Source organism: Crotalus tigris, unplaced genomic scaffold, assembly GCF_016545835.1.
Source record: "Crotalus tigris isolate CLP2741 ecotype Arizona unplaced genomic scaffold, ASM1654583v1 scf7180000017754.2947050, whole genome shotgun sequence".
Taxonomy (NCBI): domain Eukaryota; kingdom Metazoa; phylum Chordata; class Lepidosauria; order Squamata; family Viperidae; genus Crotalus; species Crotalus tigris.
In genome coordinates this window covers 622247-649685 of record NW_024096616.1, presented here as the reverse complement: position 1 = coordinate 649685, position 27439 = coordinate 622247, and the positions used below count along the sequence as shown (strand labels likewise).

General features: G+C 43.1%; 2 protein-coding genes across 4 annotated transcripts in view; both read right to left on the bottom strand.

Annotated features, from left to right (window-relative positions):
* Positions 1-19861, bottom strand: part of MAML1 (mastermind like transcriptional coactivator 1) — a 50264-nt gene extending 30403 nt beyond the window's left edge. Inside the window, exon 1 of one of the 2 annotated variants that reach the window (XM_039340842.1) lies at positions 19066-19861. In XM_039340842.1, coding sequence (XP_039196776.1) covers positions 19066-19485 — 420 coding nt within the window. In that variant the 5' untranslated portion in view covers positions 19486-19861. The remainder of the gene's footprint in view (positions 1-19065) is intronic. The other variant, XM_039340841.1, reaches the window with a different exon arrangement.
* A 1948-nt stretch (positions 19862-21809) lies between these two features.
* Positions 21810-27439, bottom strand: part of CANX (calnexin) — a 30650-nt gene continuing 25020 nt past the window's right edge. For both annotated transcript variants that reach the window (XM_039340813.1, XM_039340816.1), the window contains exons 12-15: positions 27126-27245; positions 26875-27013; positions 26502-26626; positions 21810-24550 (exon numbers count right to left, since the gene is read on the bottom strand). In XM_039340813.1, coding sequence (XP_039196747.1) covers positions 24497-24550; positions 26502-26626; positions 26875-27013; positions 27126-27245 — 438 coding nt within the window. In that variant the 3' untranslated portion in view covers positions 21810-24496. The remainder of the gene's footprint in view (positions 24551-26501; positions 26627-26874; positions 27014-27125; positions 27246-27439) is intronic.

Below are 27439 nucleotides of genomic sequence, written 5' to 3'. Positions count from 1 at the left end.
TCCACAACAGCTCTAGCCAGATTCCAGACGCCCCCTGTCGTACGTATGTCCTTATCCGCGCATAGCTATAGCTGGATTCCAGGCTCCCCTGTCGTACGTCTGTTCTTATCCATGCAGCAGCTTATCTGGATTCCAGGCGTCCTCTATAGTGCGCCTATCCTTATCCAGTGTATACTACTCTCTGGGTCCTCCATCGTACTTCTGTGTTATTAGAGAATGGAGAATTCTATGCCTTCTGCAAAGGATGCTTTGCCATCTTCATCGGCTCCTAGGCATCCTCAATCCTTTAGTCAGGAGGTTGCTGGCACGACTGCGGCCAAAACCAAGTCCAGACCTACCACTAAGCCAGAGACACCAAGCCCTAGAAAAGGAATTTTCAAAGGCACAGAAAAGAGCCAGGTTGGAGTCCCCCCATGCCGAAAGGTCAACCTTTGACTTACCCCTGCGACCCCCACCTCCCCCCTGGGGATATGGTCGACAGGGGAACCCTTACCTTCCCCTGCACCGTGTGGGATGGGTGGAGCTCTCCCCATTTCCCAACCCGCTGTCCCACGGGCTCAACACAGGACAGCTGAGGCTACCTTCACACCTACTGCCGCTGGGCTTCGGCCGAGTGAGCCAGCCCCCTTTCCCACAGAGGACCGTTTGGCCTTGCTGATTGCTCAAGCAGTAGATCGTGCCTGAGGCAAGAGCTCAAGCCCCTAGGCCAGCGGGCTGTTGCTCACGCGCCTATTCATCATCTGGTTTCTGAAACCTACTATGCTCCTTCTTCCCCATCTGGATCCACCTGCTCGGAGAACTCAACCCTTCACAAACTTGACAATGAACAGGGGATTGCGATGTCTGAGGAGGAGGAGCCTCCCCCCAAAACTCCTTCCTTTAGCAGTCTCTTCAACCCTTCCTTCTTTGTTCCCTTGCTCCGCAAGGTCACATCCACAGCCCATCTCAGGCCTGATCCTTCCTCAGCAACAACCACTGTTCCCCCTGAATCGGAGGTGGACCCAAACTTCACTGAACCGGTGGCAGCTCAACACCGCATTCCTTGCCGTCCCATGTTTCTGAACGTGGTCCGAAAGCAGTGCACGTCTCCGGCCTCCCTTCCTCTCCTAGGTAATAATGACAAAAAGCTATACAACGTGGCTATGCATTTGGAGGAGGCCTTGGAGGTGCCCGCAGTGGATGAGCCCTTAGGGTCCCTAGTATCATCCACTGTCATTCCCGGCGATGTTTCTGAGGCTCTCAAGGCTGAGGACCGTAAATGCAAACTCGCCTACCGCAGGACGCATCAAGCGGCTGTATGGGCTATTAGAGCGGCCACCTCCACATCTTTCTTTAACAGATCAGCCCTCTGCTGGCTAAGGCAGGTCCAGGCCCGCATCCCAGCAGAGGATATCTGCACCCACCAGGAACTTAGCAAGATGGTGGCGGCCACCGAATATGCGTCAGATGCCACTCTCCAGGCCGCCAGATTTTCCTTCAGGGCTATGGCTTCCAGCATCACTGGCCGTCGTATGCTTTGGTTGAAGGACTGGCATGCCGATGCCAAGTCTAAGTGGTGCCGTTGATAGGGAGGCAAGCTGTTTGGAGATGCTTTGAATACTTATCTCATTGAGAATGACAAATGCAAGGTCCTTAATCATCTCCTTAAGAGATCGGACAAATGGTCCAATTTTTACCCACAAAGACAGCCCTTTCGGGCAGGGTCTAGGTACAACTACACTCAACCCATCCGTCCCTTCCTGGCCAGGCAGGACAGACAGGATAGGCAGTTGGACAGGCAGATGGTCAGACCTAGACAGCAATCTCAGGGCAAGCGGCCCTTTCGCGGGAATGGCCAACCATTCCGCCGCTCCGGGTGACTCTTCAGCGGTCCCTCCCATAAGGGGCAGACTCTCTCTCTTTGCCCACCAATGGGAGGCCATCACCATAGACGCGTGGGTACTAAACACCGTACGTCATGGTCTCTCCCTGGAATTCATCTCTTATCCCCAAATCGATTTCTCTCCTGCCCCAACCCATGGAATCGAACAAAGAAAAGACTAATGAATGAAGCCGTTCAGCATCTGCTAAATATATAGGCCGTAGAACCAGTGGCAGCGGACCAGAAAAATCGGGGGTTTTATTCCATCCTCTTTGCCATCCCCAAGGCGTCAGGGGGATGGGAGCCATTTTAGATCTCAAGGGCTTGAATTATCATCTTGCATACCGCAAATTCAAGATGCAAACGCTCCGCTCCATCTTGGAAAGCGTAAGGAAAGGGGATTTCGTGACGTCTATTGACCACACGGAAGCGTACCTCCATATCCCCATCTCTCTCGCTCACCGCTGATTTCTAAGGTTCGCATACAAAGGGTGCCATTTTCAATACAGGTCACTCCCATTTGGCCTATCATTGGCTCCCAGGGTATTTACCAAGATCCTGGCGGCTCTAGCAGCTCACCTAAGGATGGTGCCAGTCAGAGTCCAATTCTACCTGGACAACATATTAATCCAGTCATCGTCCATCCAGTCTGCCCTGGCGGATCTTGAACTGGTGGTGAAGCTGCTCCAGGATCATGGATTCTTGGTAAACTTCCCTAAGAGCCATATGGTTCCCACAACAAGGCTGTTACACCTAGGGGCCATCATAGACAGGGTGGAGTGCCGAGTCTACTTATCACAGGAACGCCGGGACAGCATAAGGGAGTTAATCCTCAAATTACGCAGGAGTCAAACTGTAACGTTGGCCAGTCTCTCCCAGTTGTTAGGGAAGATGATCTCAGCCACAGCGATCGTCCCTTGGTCCAGGCTCCACTCCAGGGAACGTCAGTGGTTCCTGCTCCCCTTCCAGAGACAGAACCTCAGCGCCTCCCAGCAAAGGGTGAGACTCCTTCTACAAGTATCGCGCTCTCTCATGTGGTGGCTCTCGCCTGCCATGCTCAAGGGGTCCTCCTTCAAGGAGCCAGATCGGCTTGTGTTAATGACCGACGCTAGCCTGTTCAGCTGGGGAGCACATCTTCTCTCACAATGGGCACAGGGTCGTTGGTCTCGCTCAGACATCAATTGGCTGGAGCTCCGGGCCATATATCTGGCCCTTCGCCACTTTCACAGCCTGGTGACGAGGCATCACGTATTGGTCCTCACGGACAATGTGGCTCCAAGGCTCATATAAACAGGCAAGGGGGCACCAGATCTCGGACCCTATTGATCCAAGCACTTTTACTGGGCTCCTGGGCAGAATCCAATCTGGCCTCGATCAAGACCGATCACATTTTGGGGGAGGTGAACACTCAGGCCAATCTCCTGAGCAGGGCAACGGTAGATCACTCGGAATGGCGACTCCACCCGAGGATTTTCAGAGAAATCTGTCACCAGTTTGGCTTACTATTGCTGGACCTCTTTGCGTCCCTGATCAACGCTCAGCTGCCTCAATTCTTTTCCTGGTTCCCATCTCCAGGGGCGGAACGAACGGATGCTCTTCAGAGCCCATGGCCGGAGGGCTTGCTTTACGCCTTCCCTCCTCTCCCGGCAGTCATCTGTAAGCTTCTTCGGGAGCGAGCGGAGATCCTCCTAGTGGCTCCGTACTGGCCACGGAGGCCTGGGTTCGCCAATCTGGTGAGTTTCTCCCTTGTGGATCCATGGAGGATTCCTCCGTACTGGGTTTCACTCAGCTAGGGGACCATTCTCCATCTGGACTACCAATGGCTCTAGTTAGCCGTCTGGCACTTGAGCGCTCAATCTTGTCACGGGAGCTTTGCTCTCCAGGGGTCATTATAATCCAGGATTCCCAATCGCCCTTCTACAAATCCCATTTACGAGGCCACGTGGAAGAACTTTCTTTCGTAGTACTCGGTTCGACACTTGGCACTCTCAGACCTTACGATTCTCCATATTCTGGACTATCTGTTAGAGCAGTAGTTCTCAACCTGTTGGTCGGGACCCCATTTGAGGTCGAACGACCATTTCACGGGGGTCGCCAAACAACGCAGTCCACCATTTTCTCCTCCTTTTCCTTAGCTTTGCTACTCCCTTTTATTCTATTGGCTTTTGAAAGCCAATAGAATAGACCCTCTTGAATAGAGTCTAATTCTATTGGTTTTCAAAAGCCAACAGGAATTGTCCAGGCTGTCTCTGCCCTGCTGAGCCTGCCAAAAGTCCCATTCTGCAAACGGTGCTGCATCAGTTGAGTAGTCCTTGACTTACGACCGGTTGAGTAGTCCCCGACTTACGAGCGGTTGGGGGGTCGCAGCATTAAAAAGGTTGAGAACCACTGAGTTAGAGGGCTTGGAGAGGGGCTTGGCCCCAAACACATTGCGCAGACAGATCACTGCGCTTTCCACAGTACTCACCTGTGACTCCGTGGTTTCCTTGGGACATCACCCCCTACTCCGCTCATTCCTCAAGGGGGCCGCTAACACCAGACCCCCTGTAGTGCACAGGTATCCGTCTTGGGAACTTCCACGTGTTCTTCGGGCCCTGACCAAGTCGCCCTTTGAGCCTCTAAAAATGTGCGACGTGCGCTATCTGTCCCACAAGGTGGCATTCTTGGTGTCGATCACGTCAACGCGACACATTTCTGAATTGGCAGCGCTTTCTACCCGGGATGACCTGTGCATTTTCCACCAGGATCAAGTGGTCCTCGGCCTCGATCCTACCTTTCTTCCAAAGGTTAATTCCCTTTTCTACAGGGCCCAGGAAATCGTGCTCCCGGATTTCTGTCCTAACCCATCGCATGATCGGGAACGGCAATGGCATCTGTTGGACGTCCGCAGGGCGTTCCGGTACTATATCTCACAGACAGCAGCATTCAGCAACTCAGAAGTCCTCTTTGTCTCCTTCCGCCCTTCCTCCAGGGGTTGGAAGGTCTCCTCCTCCATGATTGGCAAGTTCGGAGGGTCGCCAGCTGACGGGCAGAGTAGTTCGGCGCTGCGACGGCCTCCCCTTCACCCTCCGCCATCGGCCAAAGCGTTGCCTGATGCTCCAGTTGACGAGCGCAGGTCCAGGGGTCACCAGCTGATTGGTGCAGGAGGTAGGCACCGCGGTGGCCTCCCAGCCGCCTCCTTCTTCAGCTGGAGCAGTTGCCAGGGCTTGCATCATCCCCAAGGGCCGCTGATGCGTTCCCCGCCGCCGGCGACCATGCAAGCCCTGGCAACTGCTCCAGCCGAAGAAGCAGGCGGCTGGGAGGCTGCCGTGGTGCCTACCTCCTGGGCCCGTCAGCTGGCGACCCCCGGACCTGCACCCGTCAGCTGGAACGTCAGGCAACACTTTGGCCAGTGTGGAAGGCGAAGGGGAGGTCACCACAGTGCTGAACTCCTGTGCCTGTCAGCTGGCGACCCCAGGATCTGCGCCCGTCAGCTGGAACAGCTGGCAATGCTTTCGCCGGTGCGGAGGGCGAAGGGGAGGCCATCGCAGCACTGAACTCCTGCGCTTGTCAGCAGAGAGGTCTGGCGACGGAGCTGGCCGGCGTGGAGGCGATGGGGAGGTGGCGGCTCGGCGGGTGGGGTCCTGCCTGCCCGCGAAGGGGCATTGTCTTACCTGAACGCCTTTTCTCAGCAAGAAGATGTAGCATCCAACGGTGGGTTATTTCAGCCTTCCTGCTCAGACAGACTAAGTTCAAAGGTCAGCCATGCCTCCTTGGGGCGGTCGTTCCCCAGTTTTAATGTGGCGAAGCAAATATGATGAAGTCTGACACAATGGCTCCTCCTGCAATTACACCTGCCTAGACTGACTGTTAAGGGTGGGTGTGGATGCTACATCTACATGCTGAGAAAAGGCATTCAGGTAAGACAACACAACGCCCCTTCTCCAGCATGCAGATGTAGCATCCACCGGTGGGATATACCAAAGCCACCCATGTCCCTGCCGGGAGGGACAGTCCAGGCATGTGTCCCCTCGGAGGAGACAACCTGCTGCAAGAGCCTTCTGCCAAATGAGGCTTCCGCAGCAGCAAACCTATCAAGTTTGTAATGCCTTATAAATGAAGAAGGAGAAGACCAAGTTGCTGCCTTACAAATCTCTTCAACCGAGGCTTGCGTAGACCAGGCTGCTGATGTGGCCGCGCTATGTGTTGAATGAGCTCTGATATGTTTCGGTACAGGCAGGGATTGAGACCTGTACATGTGGGAAATACATGCCCTGATCCATCTCCCTATGGTTGAAGATGAAACCTTCCTACCCATAGAAGAGGATTGGAAGGACACAAACAGAGCCTCCGATTTGCGAAAAGCGGCAGTCCGCTTGATGTAATGTCACAAGGCCCTGTGCACGTCTAATTTATGCCACTGTCTCTCTAGACGATGAGTCAGGTTCGGGCACAAGTTAAAAAGAACCAAAATCTTGGGACCTATGGAAGCATGTATCAACTTTCAGGATAAACGAAGGGTCCAATCTAAGGACCATTCTGTCATCCAGAAACATACACAGATCGCTTCTGACCGAGAGGGTGGCCAGTTCCGAAATACACCTGGCCAACGTGATGGTTACCAGAAAGGCAACCTTCAAAGAGAGGAAATAAAGTGAGCAAGACCCTATGGGCTTGAACGGTGTCATCGAGAGGGCTTGCAACACCTTCGGTAAATCCCATGAAGGGTATTGGTGCACTGTGGGAGGCCTGGTGTTAATTGCCCCCTTTAGGAAAGTGGCAACTGCCGGGTATTGAGATAGTGAATGAAATTTGTCACACGTGAGGACCATTGACAGGGCCGCAGTCTGTCTGCGGATGGTACTATGTGAAAGACCCTCATTCAACCCCTCTAAAAGGTATTCTAAAATATCAGGAATAGTGACCTTTAAAGGTCTAAGATTATGAGTGATACACCATTTGCAAAAATTCCTCCAAGTGGCGTCATAAATTCTGTTAGTGGAGGGTCTCCTTGAGGCTTGTATCATGGATATGACCTCAGACGAATAGGACTGTCTGACTAAACTCTCCAACTCAAGTGCCAAGCGGCTAGTTGAAGGCACTGGGGATCTGGGTGTAGGAGATTCCCTTGACTGAGTGATATGCGGCTTGGCGGAATCCTCCACGGTGGAGAAACTGACAAGTCCACGAGGTCTGCAAACCATGGTCGTCTTGGCCAGTGTGGGACAACCAAGATTACCTCCGCCTGTTCCAGAAGGATCTTGTGAATGGTAGCCTGAATGAGTGGAAGTGGGGGGAATGCGTAAAGCAGTCCCCTCAGCCACTTGCTGCGGAGGGCATCTGTTCCCGGTGACAGAAACCTGGTGAAGTATCTGGGGAGGAACAGGGACCCCCTTGTTCAATGCCGACGACGTCCACCACAGGAGGGACGACAGGATGTGGTGTGGAACTCTCACCTTCCTTGCTGAGGCACTCAAGTTCCGTCTCTGGAAGGGGAGGAGAAACCACTGGAGAACTTTGGAGTGCAGTCTGGCACATGGATTAGCCATGGTACAGGCCTTCAGAAGTAAAGATCTGAACAAGGATGGATCAAAAAGATCCATTGTCGGAGTCGTGTCCGGAGCCACCTCCTCATCCTCTGACATGGGAATATTCACTGATTCCAGGTCCACCGATTCACCTTCCCCTAATTGAGATGATGCTTCAGATACACCTGAGCCTGGTATCGGAACACGCCCTGCCTGTAATGCAGGGGTGGGAGGAGGAGGTGGTGCCTGGGGAAACCCTTGACTCATTGAAGAAGTCATAAATTGGTTGAATGCCTGATGTATGTTGCTCTGGAACTATTCTGCCCACATGGCCTGCTCTGTGGAACGAGCACCAGCCGCTGTGGGGAAATGTGTGGCCACTGGATGTGTGATGGAAGCAGAAGAAACAGGAGGAGGAGGAGGAGGAAGGTGGGAAGAAGAGGAAGAGGGACTAACCTGTTCAGTTTCCCCTTGAGGAGACCAAGCCCTGGAGGCATCATAAGAAGGCACACTAGGAGACTCAAATGGGGACTGGTCCAGTGAAACAGGGGGAACCACTTCAGCCTCACTGGACCTGAGCCTTTGAATTCTGGAAAATTCCTTTTCTAGTGCCTGATGTCTCCTCGAGGTTTCTTTCTCAGCAGCCTTGGAGGGCTCCTTCATGGTTAAATGCTTGGTTTTAGCCTTCTTCTTCCCTCCCACATTCAATTCAGAAGATCTGCGCTTTGGTTGTGTGGGAAGGACTCCAGAACCCTGCAATGTCTGAGGGGTTTCACTGTCTGCCATTGCTCGCTGGATATTCCGAGTAGGAGATATCCAGGAATACGAGATCTGGTTGTCAGAGAGGGAAGTTCCCACGCTCTGAGCAACAGCAATGGCAAACAGCTGGACAGTCCACTAGAATTGCCTGGTTAGGCCCTGCTGGCAACAGTGCCTGCGAGCTACAAGGAACAGGAATTCAAATAGTCCCTTAATTATAAACAGATTGTATAATGAGTAAATGTTCTTAATACCACTCCTCCTTTATTAGAAAATAAGGTAAGTCAACAAGATACTGTCGAATTTTCCCACTTAGGAGCCTAGCACAGTAGGCTACAGTATAATAACTCAGGCCTGTGGAGAAAAGGCCTACAAATGGCGACCACGCCCAAGGCGGAATCCAAAATGGCGGCCGCAAGCCTCGTGCCTTGCAAAATGGCGATGCCACAGGGAGAACCTCCCCAACGTCTAAATTGACCGGATAACAACAATACTAGGGATCCTGTAACTCTTGCTGCTTCCCCCTCTTTATATAAGGCAGAAAGACTTGCGGTTGTTGCGCAGCCTCCGCTGCGATCCGGATCAAGGCTTGCACCTGCTGGAGCCTCATGGCCACGAGGGAAGAACGAAGCCTCCCAGCCGAGCCGCGCTCTGCTGTAAACGATGAGAAATCAATCTGCTCCTAATCGTTAAATCCAGGCTCCGTTTCAGCTCTAAACAGCTGTTCAGTGCTAATCCAAGCTCCGATGGAGTTGGAAAGATCGGCCCCAGAGTTTCACGAGCCTCTGCTGGCTAAAGCTCTGCCTGCCTAACACTTCAAACAGCTAACTGCAAACAGAAATTATCAAACAACAAAAAACAACAGAAATATAAGTTTAACTATCTATACAATCAAATAATTAAAGTCTAGCAGAGGAGCTACAAAAAATTGTGTCTACTCTGAGCACAGACTAAGTTAAAACTGGGGAAGGACTTCCCCAAGGAGGAATGGCTGAACTTTGAACTTAGTCTATCTGAGCAGGAAGGCTGAAATAACCCACTGGTGGATGTTACATCTGCATGCTGGAGAATGTCGGGCCCACCCACCCCATCTGTAAAAGAAAAAGTCTTCCGCCCAAGCATAACGCGAAACACAGAGGCGCAGGAGGTGGCAGGATAGGGGGGAGGGATTACCTGCATCCTGCCAGCCGAATTCTGGAAGCCTACCTGAATGAAGAATTTTAGGGGGTGTTGAAAGCGAGAAAGACTTAGGGCTGTATTAAGACCATAGATGGCTGCGTAAGGAGAGTGGAAGGGAGGCGAATTCGGGGTGGAACAGAAAACACGGGGAGAAGGCATTAGGAAATAAGCATCAAGGTATATGGTGCCTTGCAAGGGATTCCAGAGTGTTCTGCAATTGTTTTTCCTCTCTCCTCTGCGCAAGAAAAACTTTTGCAGCATAAATCTGAAACCAGGTGCTCCTGTGAGGTGGCGCAGGAGGTTCTTGGGAGAGGCGAGGACAAGCTTGGCGTTTCCTCTCTCCCAATCCCCTTTCTCTTCTTCACCCCCTTCCCCGGCCTGCCTGCGATCTGAGCTCGCGGCTACAGGCTTTTCTTTGCCTAGCCTAGCCAAGCTTTCTTCCGCCCGCCCCATTCCCAGGAGCACTGAGGAGGTATGGCAGAAACACATGAATTGGGATTGTGGCGCCCTTGGGAAGCTGATCATGCTTTGAACCTTAGGAGAGGAGGAGGAGTCCCTTCCTCCTTCCCTTCCTCTTTCCCTGTCAAGCCCCGGCGGACTCGACATGAACAGGCTGAGGGAGTGGTCGAGGATGATGTGCAGGGTGGCAAAGGAGATTGGCGGCCGGCGCCAGACCTCCCAGCTGACAAGCGCAAGTTCAGGGGGTCGCCAGCTGACAGGCACAGGAGTTCGGTGCTGCGGCGGCCTCCCCTTCGCTGATCTGAGTGCACGAGAAGTCAAACCAATTGCTGCACAATGAGTCCCTGGGGAGGGCGGGGCCTTGCTTTGCGCCTGCGCTCTTCACGCGCCTCCTGCAGGGCACATTCGGTAAAGTCCGTGCAGGCTGCCACCAAGCAGCATATTTTCCACAAACAAGTGAGGTGGGAAGGAGCAGAGCGGGGGTGGGGAGGAAGACGACGCCACGGGGGGGGGGGAAGGAAGGTGACGCCATGTACCACCAGCCAGGTGGTTGCGTACCACAAGTGGTACGCATAGCACCGGTTGACAAGCCCTGGCCTACAAGACCATGAAGTGCAACATGTCACTGAAGATTCATTTCGATTTATTTCCTGAAAAATTTAATACAGTCAGTGATGAATATGGTGAAAAATTTCACCAGGACATTACCATAATGGAAAAACAGTATCAGGGCAACTGGAATCCATCAGGGCAACTGGACCCTGCAGCAAGATACATCAGATACTGAATACAAATGAAAATCAGCAGCAAAACATTTTTAGCCCTATTAACTCATGCTGTGTATTGGAAGCATTATGTGATTAAATACAATATAATTATTAAAAGTTAATTTCATATTTCTGAAGATTCCTAGTGATATAGTCATTCTGAAATTATATTTGTACTCAATTTGAAGGGATCTGTCATGATTATCAAAAGTTTTTCAAGAAGCAAAACTTTTGAAAAAGTGTGTTATCCAGTGAGCCGATTCAAACAAGAACAAAAATGGAGAGAGTATAGTGAAGTTCTACATAATAAAGATATCAACATCCAGGTAATGAAGTTAGATCAGTGCTCTGATCATTAGTAATTGGAAGATTACAGGAATTAATGGAATATCTTCAGAACTCTGACAAGCAACAGAAGAAAAATCAGTAAAGACTCTACTCAAGCTATGCCAAGAGAACTGCAAAATTACAGTCCCAATTGTGAAATTGGTCAATTTACATACTGATATCTAAGAGATTTAATAGTGTATGCAAAACTACTGTATTCTATCCTTATTTTCACACAATAGCAAAATTATATTTCAAATCATCCAATATGGATTATTAGAGATCTATACAGCAAGGAAATGTGGACATTTAGTTATTTACTTCCAGATATTTCATTACTAGACAATCACAATCAGAAAGCATCAAGGACTCCACAATTCAATCCTGAGATACACCCTCTATGAGAAAGGGAAATGCAGATGTTCAAGCTGGATTTAGAATTATGCAATAATTTCACAATCAAATGAAAGCTCATTACGGAATAATAACAGCACAAGAATATATACTATTAGCAAACAGCACAATCTATGAAAAGAGGAAGCTAACAGCTGGCAGGGAAGAAATCAAATGTTTCAAAAGCACACACACACAAACAAAAAGGGGAAAAGAAAGAAACACAACAAACAAAAGAGGTGTGCTCAGTAGCTACAGAACCCAGGGAAACCCAGAGAAAAGGAGAAACTAAGGGGGACTGAATGATGTACATGAGGCATGTCAAACTCGGGATGTCACATGACATCGCGCAACATATCACGACTTTCCCCCCATTGTCGGCAATGGGGTGAGCGTGGTTTCAGCGTGATGCATGTCTGCTATACATTATCAAGAAAGGGTGGCTCCTTCAGTAAAAAGATTCTATAATGAAACATTTTGTTGCAAACTCTGTGTTCAGCACTGCAAAACAATTACACTACAAACTTAAAAAGAAATGAAGCAGGATTTTAATCCTATTTTTTCCACCCCAACAAGAATACTGTGAAATTTGATTATCTATTTGGGTATGCATATTACATTTTTAATTTGTGTGCTTACATTAAGATTCATACTTGGTAAACTTCACAACTTGACACAACCTAGTTATGAGATACCTCTCCTGAAACAAGTCTACAAAAGCTTAGTAAATGAGTCAGTTACCGCCCCACCAAAGTAGCATCAAGACAAGAAAAACCTGTTGTAGAACAAAATCTCAAAGCAAAGGGAACTCTCAAAAAGAAATCAATACTATTTGTCAACCTACAAAAAACATTTATTCTATTTTAGACTTAGCTCATAAATAACTACAAATTGAATGAAAAAGTAGTGAAATTACATAGAATGGGCATATACAAATTGGAAAACCTTCTCTCAAGGACACTGAATAGAATAAAGAGAAATATAGAACATATTTTAAAAAGCAATCAAATTGTATCACTTGTTATATTTCCATCATTCATATGAAATTATCTTAGTTCCCAACAACATTCAACATTAAATAAATTATGTATCTGGAAATATAGTATTATAATGTATTATGTATTCTGGAAATATAGTACATGAACTACACGACAGATTCAAGCATTAATATTGGAAGACTAAAAATACTTCAAAATATTTTAACTCTTTGTTCCCTGTGCAAAAAATACTCAGTTACAATAAAATGAAAAAAGTTATACTTCCATTATTGCCGGGAGAATGTTTGGTCTAGTGGTTAAGGCACCAGCTAGAAGACCATAAGTTCTAGTCTTGCCTAAGGCATGAAAGCCAGCGTGGGCCAGTCATTCTCTCTCAGCTCAGCCTACCTCATGGGGTTGTTGTGAGGAAAGTAGGAGGAGAAGGCAGTATTAGTTATGTTCACCACCTTGAGTTATTTATAAAAATAATAAAGGTTGGATATAAATAAATCAATAAAAGTAACTTCTCAGAACAAACATACACAAACAGATATGCTGTATTAAGAAAACTATACTTGAGGCAGTCAAAAAAAGAAAAAAATAATTTTATCTCTACAATATGCACACATTCTAGGCATACTATGTGGAATTGGAAGCCCCAGATATAACATAGCTTGTAAGTGATATAATTGTTATTAATGTAGCCATGTATCATGATCTAATTAATTACAATATCTTCCAATGAAGACATCTGGCTAACTGGGATGTTACCATTATTTTTGCAATATAGGTAGTCCTTGACTTACAACCAGTTACTTAGCAACCAAAGTTGAGACAGGACTCCCCAGAATTACTTATGACCCGGGTTTGAAGTTCCAATGGTGGCCCTCCTCTCTGCTATCACACGATTGAATTTGGATGCTTGGCAACTGGTCTGCATTTACAGCTGATTGCGGTGTTGCAGGATCACCTGACCATAATTATGTTTTTTGTGAGAAACCTGGTTTACTTCTGGTTTGCAGAAAAAAATACCCACTCACTTAATAACCATCATGTTCACTTAACAACTGCAGTGTTTCTCTAATGATCGCTCCCAAAAAGCTCATAAAATCGGGTGGTCACATGGTGACTCACTTAATGACTGGCACGACTTACAACCATAACTCTGAGCTCAATTACAGTTGTAAGTTGAGGACTACCTGTACCTGGCTCCCAGGTATGCTGAACACAACTGCTTATACTATGGGAAGAAAAAAGTAAAAAGATTTTAATTTATTTTTACGTAGATAGGTAGGTAGATAAAGTAGATAGATAACCTTTGTCATTTTTTCCTGTGGGCACAATGGCACATTAAAAATGAAATTTAGTTGCTTGCTCTCAAAGTGTACACATACATAAGACACATTTAAAACATACTATGTACAACATATGTATAGACCTACACCCTTGCATATAAGTAACATATAAATATTAATCACTACCCATCTTGAATACATGATGGAAGGAGGAAGCTTTAGAGTTCACAAGGTTAATACTGTATGGAACAAAACTGTGACTGAATCTGGATGTTCTGCTTCGGATACCATGGAGCCTCCTCCCAGAAGGTAACAAAGAAAACAGATCGTGAAGAGAATGTGTAGTGTACTGGACAATCTTACAGACCCTGCTCAAGCAATGCTTATGTGCTCTGTCCTGGATGGAAAGGAGGGAACTGCCAATAAGCTTTTCAGCCATCCTCACCACTCTCTGCAACGCCTTTCTGTCTGAAGCAGTGATGCTTCCAAACCATACTGTGATGCTGTATGACAGGACCATCCCTCTGCAGAAAGTGGCAAGGATAGGGGAAGGAAGATGTGATTTTCTCATGCGATGAAGAAAATGCAGGCGTTGCTGTGCTCGCTTCACCAGTTGTCTGTTGACCAGCCTATTTAGTCACATAGTACATCAGTGCTCTTTTCCTGATATTTCTAATATAAAGCAAGTTAAGAATAGATTTTTCTTCCTAAAAATGCAATCTAACAATGGTCCCTATACTAAGAAACGGTAAAAGTTGGATATCAAGAGTTCATTTTTGAAATGTTAAATACAAAGTAACATTTTCATTGTTCTTTATGCAGAATTTTCAATAATTGTTAGCATGCCAAAAATGTACTAGCTTTTCTAAAAAAAAAAAATGTGAACACTTTGGATTTTAAATTCCCACAAACAGAATTCACTTATCATGGGGAAAAAGTGTTTTTCCAATATCTTCTCTGGAAAATTCAAGAATCATCTGGAATGATTCTTTGTTTAGTGGCTGCCTCATTCAGTGACTATTCACAAATATGATAGTAATAATAATAAAAAGTATTTTTAGTCAATTCACACAATAATGACCAGATTTTGTGCACCTGACAAAGTACACTGAAATAAGAGTAACACTGGCACTACTGCACAAGTGAACTTTATATGAATGAGATGATAGCAACCAGTGATCATCTCTCTCTCTCTGTCTCTCTCTATCACATTTGCTTATTTTCTGTTTTGCTTCTGATTTAAAGTATGCATTGCAATTGCTAAATGAGGAGATGATCTATCAGTGATTGGAACAAAGTTTCAGCTCTGAGTAATGTTCTCTAGACAGTAAAAAGACAACTCTGGATTCAAGGCAAGTTGTTTAGAGTTTGTCATTTCAATTGGGGTGGCACTTTATTTGTCATTAGAATATCTATCAGCATAGCTTACTTTGTTCTACGCCCCCTCTCTCTCTCCCCAGCCTGCTTTGGGGTTTCTCTCCCCTTCCCCATGAGGTGGAACGGCCCTGGGGTGAGGGGTTGGCATTGGGTCCCCCCCACAGATGCACACCGGAGTCAGGCAGGCAAGCAGGAGTTCTGATGGCGAAGTCCCAGCCCCGAAACTCCGCTGGGAGGGCAACGAAAAGACTCCTCAACCTGCCCCGTTTCGCTGGGGTCTCTAGCAATGGTGCGAAGAGTGCCTTGGAGCCGGGTCATGGTGCCCTTGCCTGCCAGGGCTGAGCCGGCCTGAATCCTTCTGGGAATTCATGGCTTCCTTGAGGCAGACCCTGAATTAGGAGAGTGTCGAGTGTCACCTGGGGTCAGCTACTGGGAATTGCTGCTGGAGGGGAGCAGGTAAACCATCATGCACAGCATAGAAGTTTAATTTTTTTTATTAAACTATGCCCCCCCTATCGGGCAGAGGTGGCTTACAGTGACATGTCAATAAACTTTCAAACCTGCCCCCCCAGACTGTATTGCATCATTGCATGCTGAGGATGGGTGGGTGAGTGTCTGTGGGGCTAGGAGCTGCTGCCGGTCAAGATAAGGCAGCTTGGTAAAGGGGAAGAGGATGCCTGCCTATAGGACCCTTCTCCAATTAACCAGAGGAACACAAGTTGCCTCTAGAAGTCATGGGTGCTCTCCATCACTGGAGGTTTTAAAGAAGAGATTGGACAACCATTTGTCTGAAATGGTAGGTCTCCTATGAGCAAGGGAATGGACTAGAAGATCTCCAAGGCCCCTTCCAGCTTTATTTTATTATTTTCTTTTCTAATATAAAATTATCAGATATCTGACTACAGACTTGAATTTTTGCCAGTTCAAACTAATCTGTCCACATTCAGAGATTGGAGAAGGCAGGAAAGGGCTAGCTTCCACCACACAGCATACATATGCAGTGTGCAAAAAACCAATTATTTCCTGTTCTCTCCCGATTCCCAGACCCTCTAGGTTGGAGTTGCAACACAGTTCTCATTCCACGCATGGCAGCATTGAAGCCAAACCTGATGGGTCCAGTGAGCCCTGGATGGAAGTGGGAGAAGGTGGGAAAAGAAGGTGGGAAAGGGCCTGTTTCTGGCACATAGCTTAGGTATGCTATGTGCCAGAAACCTTCCCTGCCTTCTCATGACCTGCCTCCTAAGCCTACTAAATTGCCACCCAGTACTGAACTGAACTATGAAATTTTTATGCTTATTGACGTGAGAACAAAATGTACTTATGAAAAACTTCTCAGAATAAAACCTTTTCGTATGTAAGAGACTGTATGTACTGCACATAATAAAATATTGAATTTATCTTCTGTATTAAGCATTCTGAAAAGTTAACAGAAAGAGAATTGTGATATTTTCTTTATATTATTATTTGAGGCCAATTTCTTTTAAATTTAAGTCAGATTTACCAATTATGGACATCATTTTTCAATAATACTTTAATAATAAAACATTTATTATTATGACATTTTTATTCCAATTTTTCAAATATATATAGCTTGATCAACTCAAGGCAGCAAACATATTTAATATTCCTGCCCTTATTTTCTCCACAACAACAATCTCATGAGGTAGATGGAGCTGAGAGAGAATGACTGGCTTAAAGTCACCCAGCTGGCTTTCATGCTTAAGGCAGGCTTAAAGCTCAGTCTCCTGGTTTCTAGGCCAGCACCTTAACCACAACAGCAAATGAATAAAATAACACTGATACGTAATATTACTCATAGCCTAAACTTTACTATTAAAGGATGTAGCACTTTCAAACTGTTGAATGCTACATTAAAAACAAGTATCATGTACAGAGAATATATAATCTAGTCAGGTTTTATTCACTTTTCCCAAGATATCACTTACTGAAAAATTCAACATCTCAAGATTCAAGAGGCTGTAATACTCTTAAATATTCTCGTGTGGGTTATTCAAGGTAGTACCAATAAGTTGAGTATTTATATCAGACAAGTCTGGAAATCCTGACCAATGACAGGAATATTTAAAATGAATATATTTACACACACACACAACACACACACACACTTTATACTTATATAAATATATAGGGGAAAAAATCCTGAACAGAATTAGTAAGTCATTGTGTGACACAGAATAGCTGAACTAGATAGGCCTGCTTGTTCCAGTGTGGATTATAGAATTATAGGGTTGGAAGAGGCCACTGAATTTAACAATCTGCTCAATGCATGAATCTCTGTTAAAGGAATCCAGACAGAGAGTTGTTTTCTTCTGAAGATATGACTAGTCTATTTAACACTGATTATCTTACATTAACTTTATAAAATGTATTATTACATTTTGTTTTGTTTTCCTCTTAAGCAACTATAAAATATAAACAATTCAGAAAGCTACCACTGAAAAAAACCTGAACAACTTTCAAGCCAGTAAAAAATCACATATAATTTTACTGTCAAATAAAAATTAATGTGACCAATCATTTGGACTGTGACCACTCTTTCTCCAGGCACATTATACAAAGAAATAAGTAATAGATCAGACAACCTCTGATTCTACCATATAAAAAGATCACAATTTAAAATGACAGAGGAAACTTTTCCCCCTTCTTGTACCCTATTTTAACATAAAGATAACTTTACATGCTTTAAACGCACAGACAGCCATTCCAGCTCATTTCCACTTTTCCTGCATATTTCCTTCACTTCTGACAGGAAGAATATAGGACTTTACTTGTAATCCATTTTTAACAAATTAACAGCCTTCCACTTTTTCAATGTATTCTGAATTATGTTGAGTTGTGCTGTTAATATAGTACAGACGTTACATGAGTCCTCCAATTCCAAAATAAATTTGATTAAATTTAGAGAAGACATTGATCAATAAAATGCCTGGATATTCTATCTCCAGTATTTATGGATATTAAATTTTAAATATTCTTCTGGAAAACATGCTGAAGGCTTGGATCCTAAAGCACTGCCACATGAATTAACAATTTTAAGTAGAATACCTAAGTATCTAAAAGACAATCTTATATTTTTTGTATAATTTAAAAAAAAAACCACCTGACAGAATTTGCTCAATTTCTAGTATATTTAACTCAAAGGTAAATAGTTCAAAATGACAATGTAATATAAACAAGTATATTGTCTGAGATAACAAACTACAATAAAGTAGCTGTAGATAACCAACCCTCCCTAATTGTTCTGGATTAAATAGCACGGCTCCTCTAGCAACCCAGAAAAAAGTTAATATATGCTAATGCAGAAAAATTCAAATAAATCTTTAAATTCTAGTTTAAAGGACAGGCATAAGCAGCCTTAACATTTACTCCAGCAAACTATTATAAAGATATTATTTATTTAGAACACTATAAGAAGGAAACTAAATTTCCCAGAAAATCCTGCAGACATTTCATTTCTGTTTTCTGTTTATATTCTCAAGATGTTAGTAATATATACCCTACTTTATAGCCTTTCTAGTGCAAAAAAAACCAGAAGAGGTTCAGATCATTTTGTCAATGAGCAACTATGGAGCAGATACACTTTTTAGACAAATCTACTGCTCATATTGTGGTAAAATTAACCAAAATAACTCCCAGGTGAATCACTTTGGGATCCTTGAGGAAAGATTTGAATCTAAGTAAAGGAAATAAAAGCCATTATGCATTATTTGCTGTTACATGATTCCATAAAAAGATATCCCACAATACCCATGTGTTTATTTTTCTTCAAGTTCTTAAAAAAACCCTCAAAGGCCATTTTAAATTGTTTGGGCAGCAAAGTGAAGAGATAATATGCATAAGTAAAACAAGCACAAACAGTGATTAAATTATTTTTCGCTACAGAGGTTAAGAGAATGGAAGATGGGAAAAAATGTTATTGCTACTGTTCTGAAATTTAACATGAAGAAAAACCATACCCACAGGAGTGTATACGCTTTCAATTTTAAAAGTTTCACAACTTTTCTAAAGTATGCTAATATAGGGACAAACAAGAATCCGCCTAACTTCAGACTACAAATACACAATTTATTTTAAGGGAGATGGGGCGTCTGGGAGCTAAAACAAACCCTTGCCCTGATCCAGGCCCCGACATCTGGATCTTACCGCAATGAGGGCGCTGCTACGGCCGTGCTGTTGCTGTTCACCGCCCGCGGTGTCACTATCCAGGCCATTGACTCCAGGCCTGTCGGAAGAAGTGGAGGTAGACGCAGAGGCCCCGGGCCCAGGGCCCGGAGCAGAGGAAGGCGGATGCGAAGGAGCTGTTGGAGGTGGCGCAGTGGGGGGAGGAAGGGGCGGCTGGCGGTGCTTCCCCGCTCGCTTGGCCTTAGCCTGCAAGCAGCGCTGGTGAAGGGCGAAGGTCTGCTGGCGCTCCAGCTCCAGGCGCTCCGGGGACACGGCCTGGTAGCGGGACTCACAGGCACTGTGATGTCTCCGGCAAAGCTCGATGCGCCGGCGGAGCCGCTCCATCACCGCGCTGTGCTGCGACACCACGAACTCCGCCATGGGGCAAGGGGGCAGAACCATGAGCCGCCAGCGAAAACGAGAGCACCGGAATAGCCGGCTCTTCACTCCGCCATAGCTGGCGGCGAGGGACACCGGGCACTTCGGAGCCCAATTCTCCCTCTTCAGCCGTGACCAATACCTTTTCCAGGCCGGGGCGCCCAAACGCGGCCCGACCCGACCGAGCCCGCCTTCCCGATGCAGGCCGGGTGATTTCAATCCCCTGCCCCAATCTAGCTCAGACACAGAGCCACCTACACCTCCCGTTTCCCATTGTTATCCACGCCTCAGCCGCCGCCATCTTGAAATTGTTTTACCCCTTTTCTCTCCCACTTGGGAGCCTGCCCAGTCCAGAGCGGTTGGACTTTCCTAGGTAATGGCAGACGTCACGGCGCATACACTCACTGGCAGTAGGCGTTAACAGACTGTTCAAGGAGCCAATCGGAGATGAGAACGGAAAAGAAAAAGGCAGGGAAAAGCTGGGGGAGGGGATTTCCCTTTCCGTTTCTCTCCTCCCCCCACTTCTCTACGACCTTTCCGGAAAAGTAAAGGGGCGGAGTTTTATGATTGACAGAAAAATGTCCCCGTATGCAGCTTATGCTGGGATGGCTGAAACTTATAGGCCTTCCCCTCGCATACGTATTGGGCAATAAGTGTAGCAATACATAAAAGTAAATACTGAACGGTAGTTGGGTACTCTCATTTTACACTGAAAATATGCAAATGAGCAATAAAGGCCGAACCAAGCGTTTGAATTCTCACCAGCCTTTCCTGTAAATTAAGGAAACTGCCATTTTAAGTGGATTCTTCCATGTATTCAGTTTGCACTGATTTAAGTTTTCTTTGCCGGACTAACGGGTAACATAGTGTAAAACAATAACATAAGTCTGTGTCTTCTTAAAACGCAATCACTCCAAAAATTATTACGGGTACTAATCAGTTTATGTAATATAGTAATGCTTTTCCCGACAATAATGAAGTGCCCCCAATTTTCAACAATCCTGGGCGCTGAGAATAGTTTTAGATTAACTCACGGAATAACATAAACAATGCTAATTGGAGAAAAATAAAAAGGTTTTCATCTCTAATCGGAAAGCACAAAAATACTAAAACGGTTTCTTTTCCTCTTGCTTGATGGTGCAGTTCCGCTCAGATGGCTAAAGTACATCAGTTGACACTGACTCAAAAAACCATCCAACATCCTCAAAAACGAGCTACCAGCAAGGAATTTGATCAGGCCAGAATGCAAACTATTTTGTATGTTTGGTGGGGGGAAAAGCAAACGTACATTTGGAAATGTGCAAGTATCTGTACATGCTGCCAGATTTTCAAACACATACTAGTGAAAGTGTCAACTCTTGAATAGGTAGGTATAGGTATATTTATATAACTTCCAGCTTTTCTATAAATTAGACTTTTTAAATTGCTAAGCTTTAGTGCTGTTTATAGTTTAAGCATATTATTTGTGATTTATGTTACAATATGATATTTAGTGAACATTTGTGTGTTTAAACCTAAAGTTGGAAAAAGAATGAATCCATCAATTTATTGGATCAAATGAAGCAATTTATTGCCAGCAGATTGGTATTTGTTACTTTAAGGAAAAGTATCTTACACATTTAATATACAAACAACTTTTGAAAGGTTTAAGATCACATTCTTAGGACATTTCATAACATTTCTGCAATGAAGACTATTTTATTTCATAAAAAATATCCTAAATAAATAGAATAATTTTGGCATACAAACTTGCGCCAAGCCATCCCAGCATAATTTTGAAGTCATAAATACTCCAGGAAGCAAATTTATAACTAGCTAAAAGTTTGAAATGTAAGAAAGACTACTCACCTTTAATCATTCCATTTCTTCTATAATTAATGGTTCATATCTTAGAAATATGTGCTGTATAAATCAAATCTGTCCTATGTATCAATTAAAGTATTTTCTATGGTAGTCAATTTTCATATTGAAATTGTGCATGTTATACTAAAACAAGGTCATAAACGGTGATATGAAATTGTATACTTTGAACACTTCAGAAAGATTAACGCATTTCATGAAGGCTTAGGTTTCTAAAAGCAAGATGCTCACTATGAAACCAATTGGGAAGTACTACCTCAACATGGTATTATTCATACCTTTTAAATTTACTTTAACAATCCTGAGTTAAAATATTCTCAGTAGGACATTTAAAATAGAATGCAGACAAATTAATCACTTTGCATTTTGGATATTGTTCAATTTTTACACAACAGAGTATTAATTCTGAAGGAACATTTCTCAACTCTTCTGTCTTTAAATTATGAAAGCCAACCAAAAATAATATTGCAGACTAGACAGTAGAAAAATAGTGATCTATGTTTCTTTATTGATCAAGTAAGCTTACATTTGTTTATAACTTAACCAATATATTTATATGCATACTGCATCTTCAGATTTTTACAACAGTCAGGACTTAAGTCACAATCTTGTTTACCAACACCTGAACCCTGCATCAAACAATACTGGCATTTAGAAAATTGTAATAGAGAAGGCAAGGAGGTGCAAAGAAGTGTATTCTTAGCACCACATTTACTGCCACAGGAGAGCTGGGCCACATTATGGAGATCTAGGATACCTTTTGCCATTTATGGTTAATTATGTTCTGCTCTTCTGTCAACCATAACATTCCCATATGAAATGGGGTAAGTGTCCTAAGACAGAATACACATTCAGTTAAGATCTTTATCTTTCTTTAAAGCATTTGTATCTTCATATGTAGCATATGAACTGTGACTGATTTGAAATGGCTACAGTGCACTTTCTTTTCCAAACAGAAGTAGTCAAATTATCTTATTCATTCTAAAATTCTTTAGAACATTTCCTAAGTCTACTTTAAGTCTATTTCTTTCCAACTAAGAGTTCAACTATGTTGGTGTAAAAATATTTCCTGCATCGGAATGGTTTTCCATAGTCTTTTTAAAACCATCTATTACGTTACCAATTCAACACCCCAATTACTTGGAAATTACAAATGACTTTTTATATTAATTTTTTGCTTTATTATTCTTAAATAGCAGATGACAATCTTCTCCCAGTACTAAGTAGTCTTAATAAGGCTTCACAGGTTACACTGGGCATTTAAAAAAGTACATTTTCACTAACATGAAAAAAGGCTAAAACATGCAAATGGAGGAGTATTCTGAAGAGGTCTTATGAGTTCAGATTCATTCTTCCCAGTATCCTGGAGAAAGGACTATATGTTTCACAAAAAGTGAAGACGTTGATCAAAAAACATTAACCCAAGCACATTAAAATTAGTACTAGTATTAAATAGCCACTGCAAGTCAATGATGTAGAAAAAAATAGAAGAAACTAGGGGGAATAATTTCATTTAAACATCCTGACTTGACAACAGAAAGAAACTATGGGAGCAAGCCACTGACTGTATCAAGTTGAATCTACCAGTGGAATGGATGCTGAATTTATGCAGCTCTCTGGAGGACACAAGGAGAAAAATAAAAACTCTTGCACAACTACTATAGATGTGCAAGGAATGATGCTGGAATGCACGCCAAAGGCTGCAAGCACTGTAGCTTCGAATGAGGATAATTGTGCTGTTTTGGAAAGATAACAGAACTGAGGGTTCTAAAAGCAAAATAACCAGCAAGACAAATGTTAGTCTTGTTTTGAAAAAGCTATGTATATACTTATATCTGAATATCTGAACAAAAGTGTAAAAGCTTAGTTACTCTGAAAAATTCTTACCCACCAGATAGAAACTGGGAGTGTTTTAATTCAGTGCCATATATTTAAATAAAGGACAACAGGTGGCAAAATATTTCTTCTTCGCTTTCCTCAATCATGCACTTCAATATAATATAGTGAGTTATGCTTTTCTTAGAAACACTCTGTATTCTACATAAGATTTCTGAATATCTAGATACTCAATGCAATATATTTTTTAAAAATTTATTCATCTGGAACCCCCTAGATTCACAACATTTTTGATACACAAAGAGCACTGAAGACTCAAAATGTTACATATGCCAAGTTTTCACATGCTTATTCCTCAGCTACAAATACTGACATTTGCTTTCAGCACAAATAAAACTTGAAAGATCAGCTTGCCTGTGCCTTTTATCCTGTGAATAATGAACATAAGATGGCAACAATAAGAAGATTAGCAACACTGTCCTGTTTCACAATGTTTGGACCCAGAAGTAAGTACTGCTACCTTCTGAGAACAAGAAACACAATTTTAACAGTGAGCTAAACAAGTGTATTCTCCAGCAGCTAAGCTGCGTCTGAAAAAACTGTACAGGAGAAGCAACAGTTGGAACAGAAGGAAATGTTTAAAAAAAAACTGGGGGGGGGAGCACAAAAACTGAAAGCAAATTCCAAATTGAGAAAAAGTTCAAAATATAAATGAACAAGACAATCCAGTCTCACTAAAATCTGCTCCTAAATTCAGACTAGTGCAAACACTGTTTTAACTGAGCTGTATCCGTGACCCATATGAGTATTTCATGGCCACTTGCTTTTCATCAATAAGGAAAGTTTGAGCACTTGAAGACTGCTTCAAATGGATTTTAACTTTATCCTACATTTAACATGATCATACTATGAGAAATAAGAATTGTGTAAGAATTTCTATCTTTTTAAGAAAGAAAAGACTTATAAAAAGTTTACATCTGGCATTTTTCTTAAGGTTTGCTCTTCACTTCCATTGATAGATTAACACATTAATTTAAGCCAAAATTTTTGAGACTGGTAATTCTACCATCTATTTAAAAACAAAATAAAAATGTTAGTTTTTGTAACATTCCAGAAATTCATAGCCTGGTTGTGTTAAATGCATTCCTTTTCTACAGGAATATTATTTAGAAACACAATTGCAAATATTTGACTGCTAAACACTTTTCAATGCAGAGTATTTGACAGGAACCTATGGATGGTGAATTTTGAGGATTTTCGATTTTCAGCAAAATGTTATCCATGGTCCTCTCCCAAAACCATATCAGAAAAATTCATCAGATTAAGTTTTTAGGATATTTCAATCTCTTCTTGGTTTTCTATTTCTGGGAGACCTATTCACAGTTTCTTCCTCCTGCAAATGTAAAAAAACATATAAATAATCCAATTGCATTCAGATATTTAGCTTTAAAAGTAATAAACAGATGTTTTCAAAGGTAATTTGTTGTAATCTCAAGAGTAATGTATATCAGTAAATGTTGCTTGCTTTGTTTTAACAACTGTTAGCACTACTGAACAGAGATAAGCTACTTCTTAAAATCCTAAGCCTGATTTTTTAGCTGTCAATCGAATTTAACTATTATCCCATATGCTTATTTCTTTCAATATTAAAACAATAAAAATGTTTCAACTCTTTAACAGGCTAGGGCTTAATCACTGGGTGTTTCAGTGGATAGGAAGTTCACTTAGGGATCAATCCCAGTGTGTGATGTTGAACAGAGACCAGTCACAAGTAGTATGCCACAAGGCCCAGTTATAGGTCCTATTCTGTTCAACATGTTTGTAAGTGATATAACAAAAGGACTGCTTGGTAAGTTTGTTTTTTTGTTTTTGTTGGTGACATGAAAGTATGTAATAGAGTTGATGTTCTTGGAGGTATTTGTAACAGGGAAGATGATCTGGCATTGCTGAAAAATTGGCCAAAAATGTGGAACCTGTTGTTCAATGTTTCTAAATATAAGATCATGAACTTGGGGAAAAAGAATCCTCTGGCAGAGTAAAGTATTGGGGGTACAGTGTTAGACAGAACAAAAGAAAAGGATTTAGGTGTGCTCATAGTAGATGACTGCAAAAAGATGACAGTGTGGCCAGACAATTGTGAAGGCAAACAAAATTCTGGGATGTATCACTAGAGCAGTGTTTCTCAACCTTGACAATTTTAAGGCATGTGGACTTCAACTCCCAGAATTCCACAGCCAGCATTGCTGGCTGTGGAATTCTGGGAGTTGAAGTCCACATGCCTTAAAATTGTCAAGGTTGAGAAACACTGTGCTAGAGGATCTCCAGCATGAAGGAGGAGGCCCTAATCCCACTATATAAGGCTTTAGTCCAGTGGTTCTCAACCTTTCTAATGCCGCAACCCCATAATACAGTTCCCCATGTTGTGATGACCCCCAACCACTTATACATCACCGAGTGCCAGGGGCGTGGCCAAAGAAAAGGGGAAAAAAATGGGGACAGCCTTGTTTGGCGACCCCCGTGAAATGGTCGTTCGACCCCAAATGGGGTCCCGACCCACAGGTTGAGAACCACTGCTTTAGTCAGTCCCCATTTGGAATATTATGTCCAGTTCTGGAGGCTTCACTTAGAAAAAGATATTGATAAGTCTGAGCAAGTCCAGAGATGGGCAACAAAAATAGCACAAATCTGAGGGACAAAACATTATCAAGAGAGATTACAGGAACTGAATATGTACAGCCTGAAGGATAGAAGGGAAAGGGGAGGACATGAGCAAAGCATTTAAATATATTAAGACAGTATTTACAATATTAAGCAAAAATCAAGAACATGGAGACATAATCTCAAACTGAGAGGAAGTAAGTTCAAAAGTATTACTACACAGAAAGTGTAGTGGAAGCTTGTAACCAACTTCCAGAGAAGATATTGGGTCAATCTTTAATAATTGAGTTTAAACATGCCTGAGATAAACACATGTCTATCATCTGACAAAAATAAAAGAGAGAGAGAGAGAGAGAGAGAGAGAGAGAGAGAGAGAGAGCGCTTCATTGGCTTTCAGGATTTTGTAAATTGGATTTCAAGCAGTTGAGCGTACAAATGATGCAGATAGACCCAAACCCTGCAGCTAGCCACACTGTGGAGGGGGGGGAGAGAAATGCTAACCCTACCTTAACAAATTTACATCCCAACATGTGATATTAGTACATAACTACTTACTGTTTCATTATAGCATACTTTTCATTATCTCTCTTGGTTGTGTTGTAAGGTAGGCTTATTAACTATAGTAACCACATAATATTTTGTATTAACATTTCTCTTGTGCAAATTTGATGTAATTAAATACTTGCCCCTGTAATGTCTCTGCTTTCTTCCTCTTCTTCCATTTCCACCTCTTCTTCTTCTTCCTCTTCTGCCTCCTCCTCCTCCTCTTGGCTCACATTTTCTGTATTTCCATCATTCTTGGGCTTTTCTTCTAAAGAGAGTTTTAAACAAGGTGTTAATTTTGTTTACAACAAAAGTGAGTTTTTTAGACCTCAATGTAACAGAAAAAAAATCCTATTGTGTGTATATATATATTTTTGTCATTTATGTGAATTTGGGTAATAACAATACCACGGATGATATAACAGACAACTGGGAATAACCAACACCTTCTCCCCCAACTGATATATTTTCCAAAACACTTTTAGTGATTTCCAGGCTTGGGACACTTTTACTTACCAGGCTTTTTTTCAACTGCATCTTCCTCTTCTTCCTCTTCCTCCTCTTCTTTTTCTTTCTCCTCCACCTTCTCTTCTTCATTTACATCTGGTTGAGGAGCATCTGTCTTTTTGTACTCTGCAGCACTTGGTTGTTTTGTCTGAAATAAGATGTTGAAAGGGTTTTCAAGTTCAGTTCTTCTAAAATGGTCCATTTTCCTTCTCAGTTTATCAGATAAAATGTTTAAAATCAACTACATCCATTATACACACCTTTCCAGAGCAGCAGAAAATAACAACGAGAAAAACAGGCAGAGCCACTGTCAAGATATATACTATCCAAAGCCAGGGACGTTCTTCAGCGGCAGACATCATTTGGGTCACAACACCAGGCTAGAAGATAAATTTAAATCTAAATATATGAATATGCATTTGGTATAGTAAACAATATAGTTGCCAGAGATTAACACAGGTCCCACTACAACTTTTATAGCACAGTACTCAAATGTTTTAGGTTACATTACGTTACTTTAAGTCATATAAATTAATATATTTATAGAACCCTAACCCTATTTATGCAATTTTTA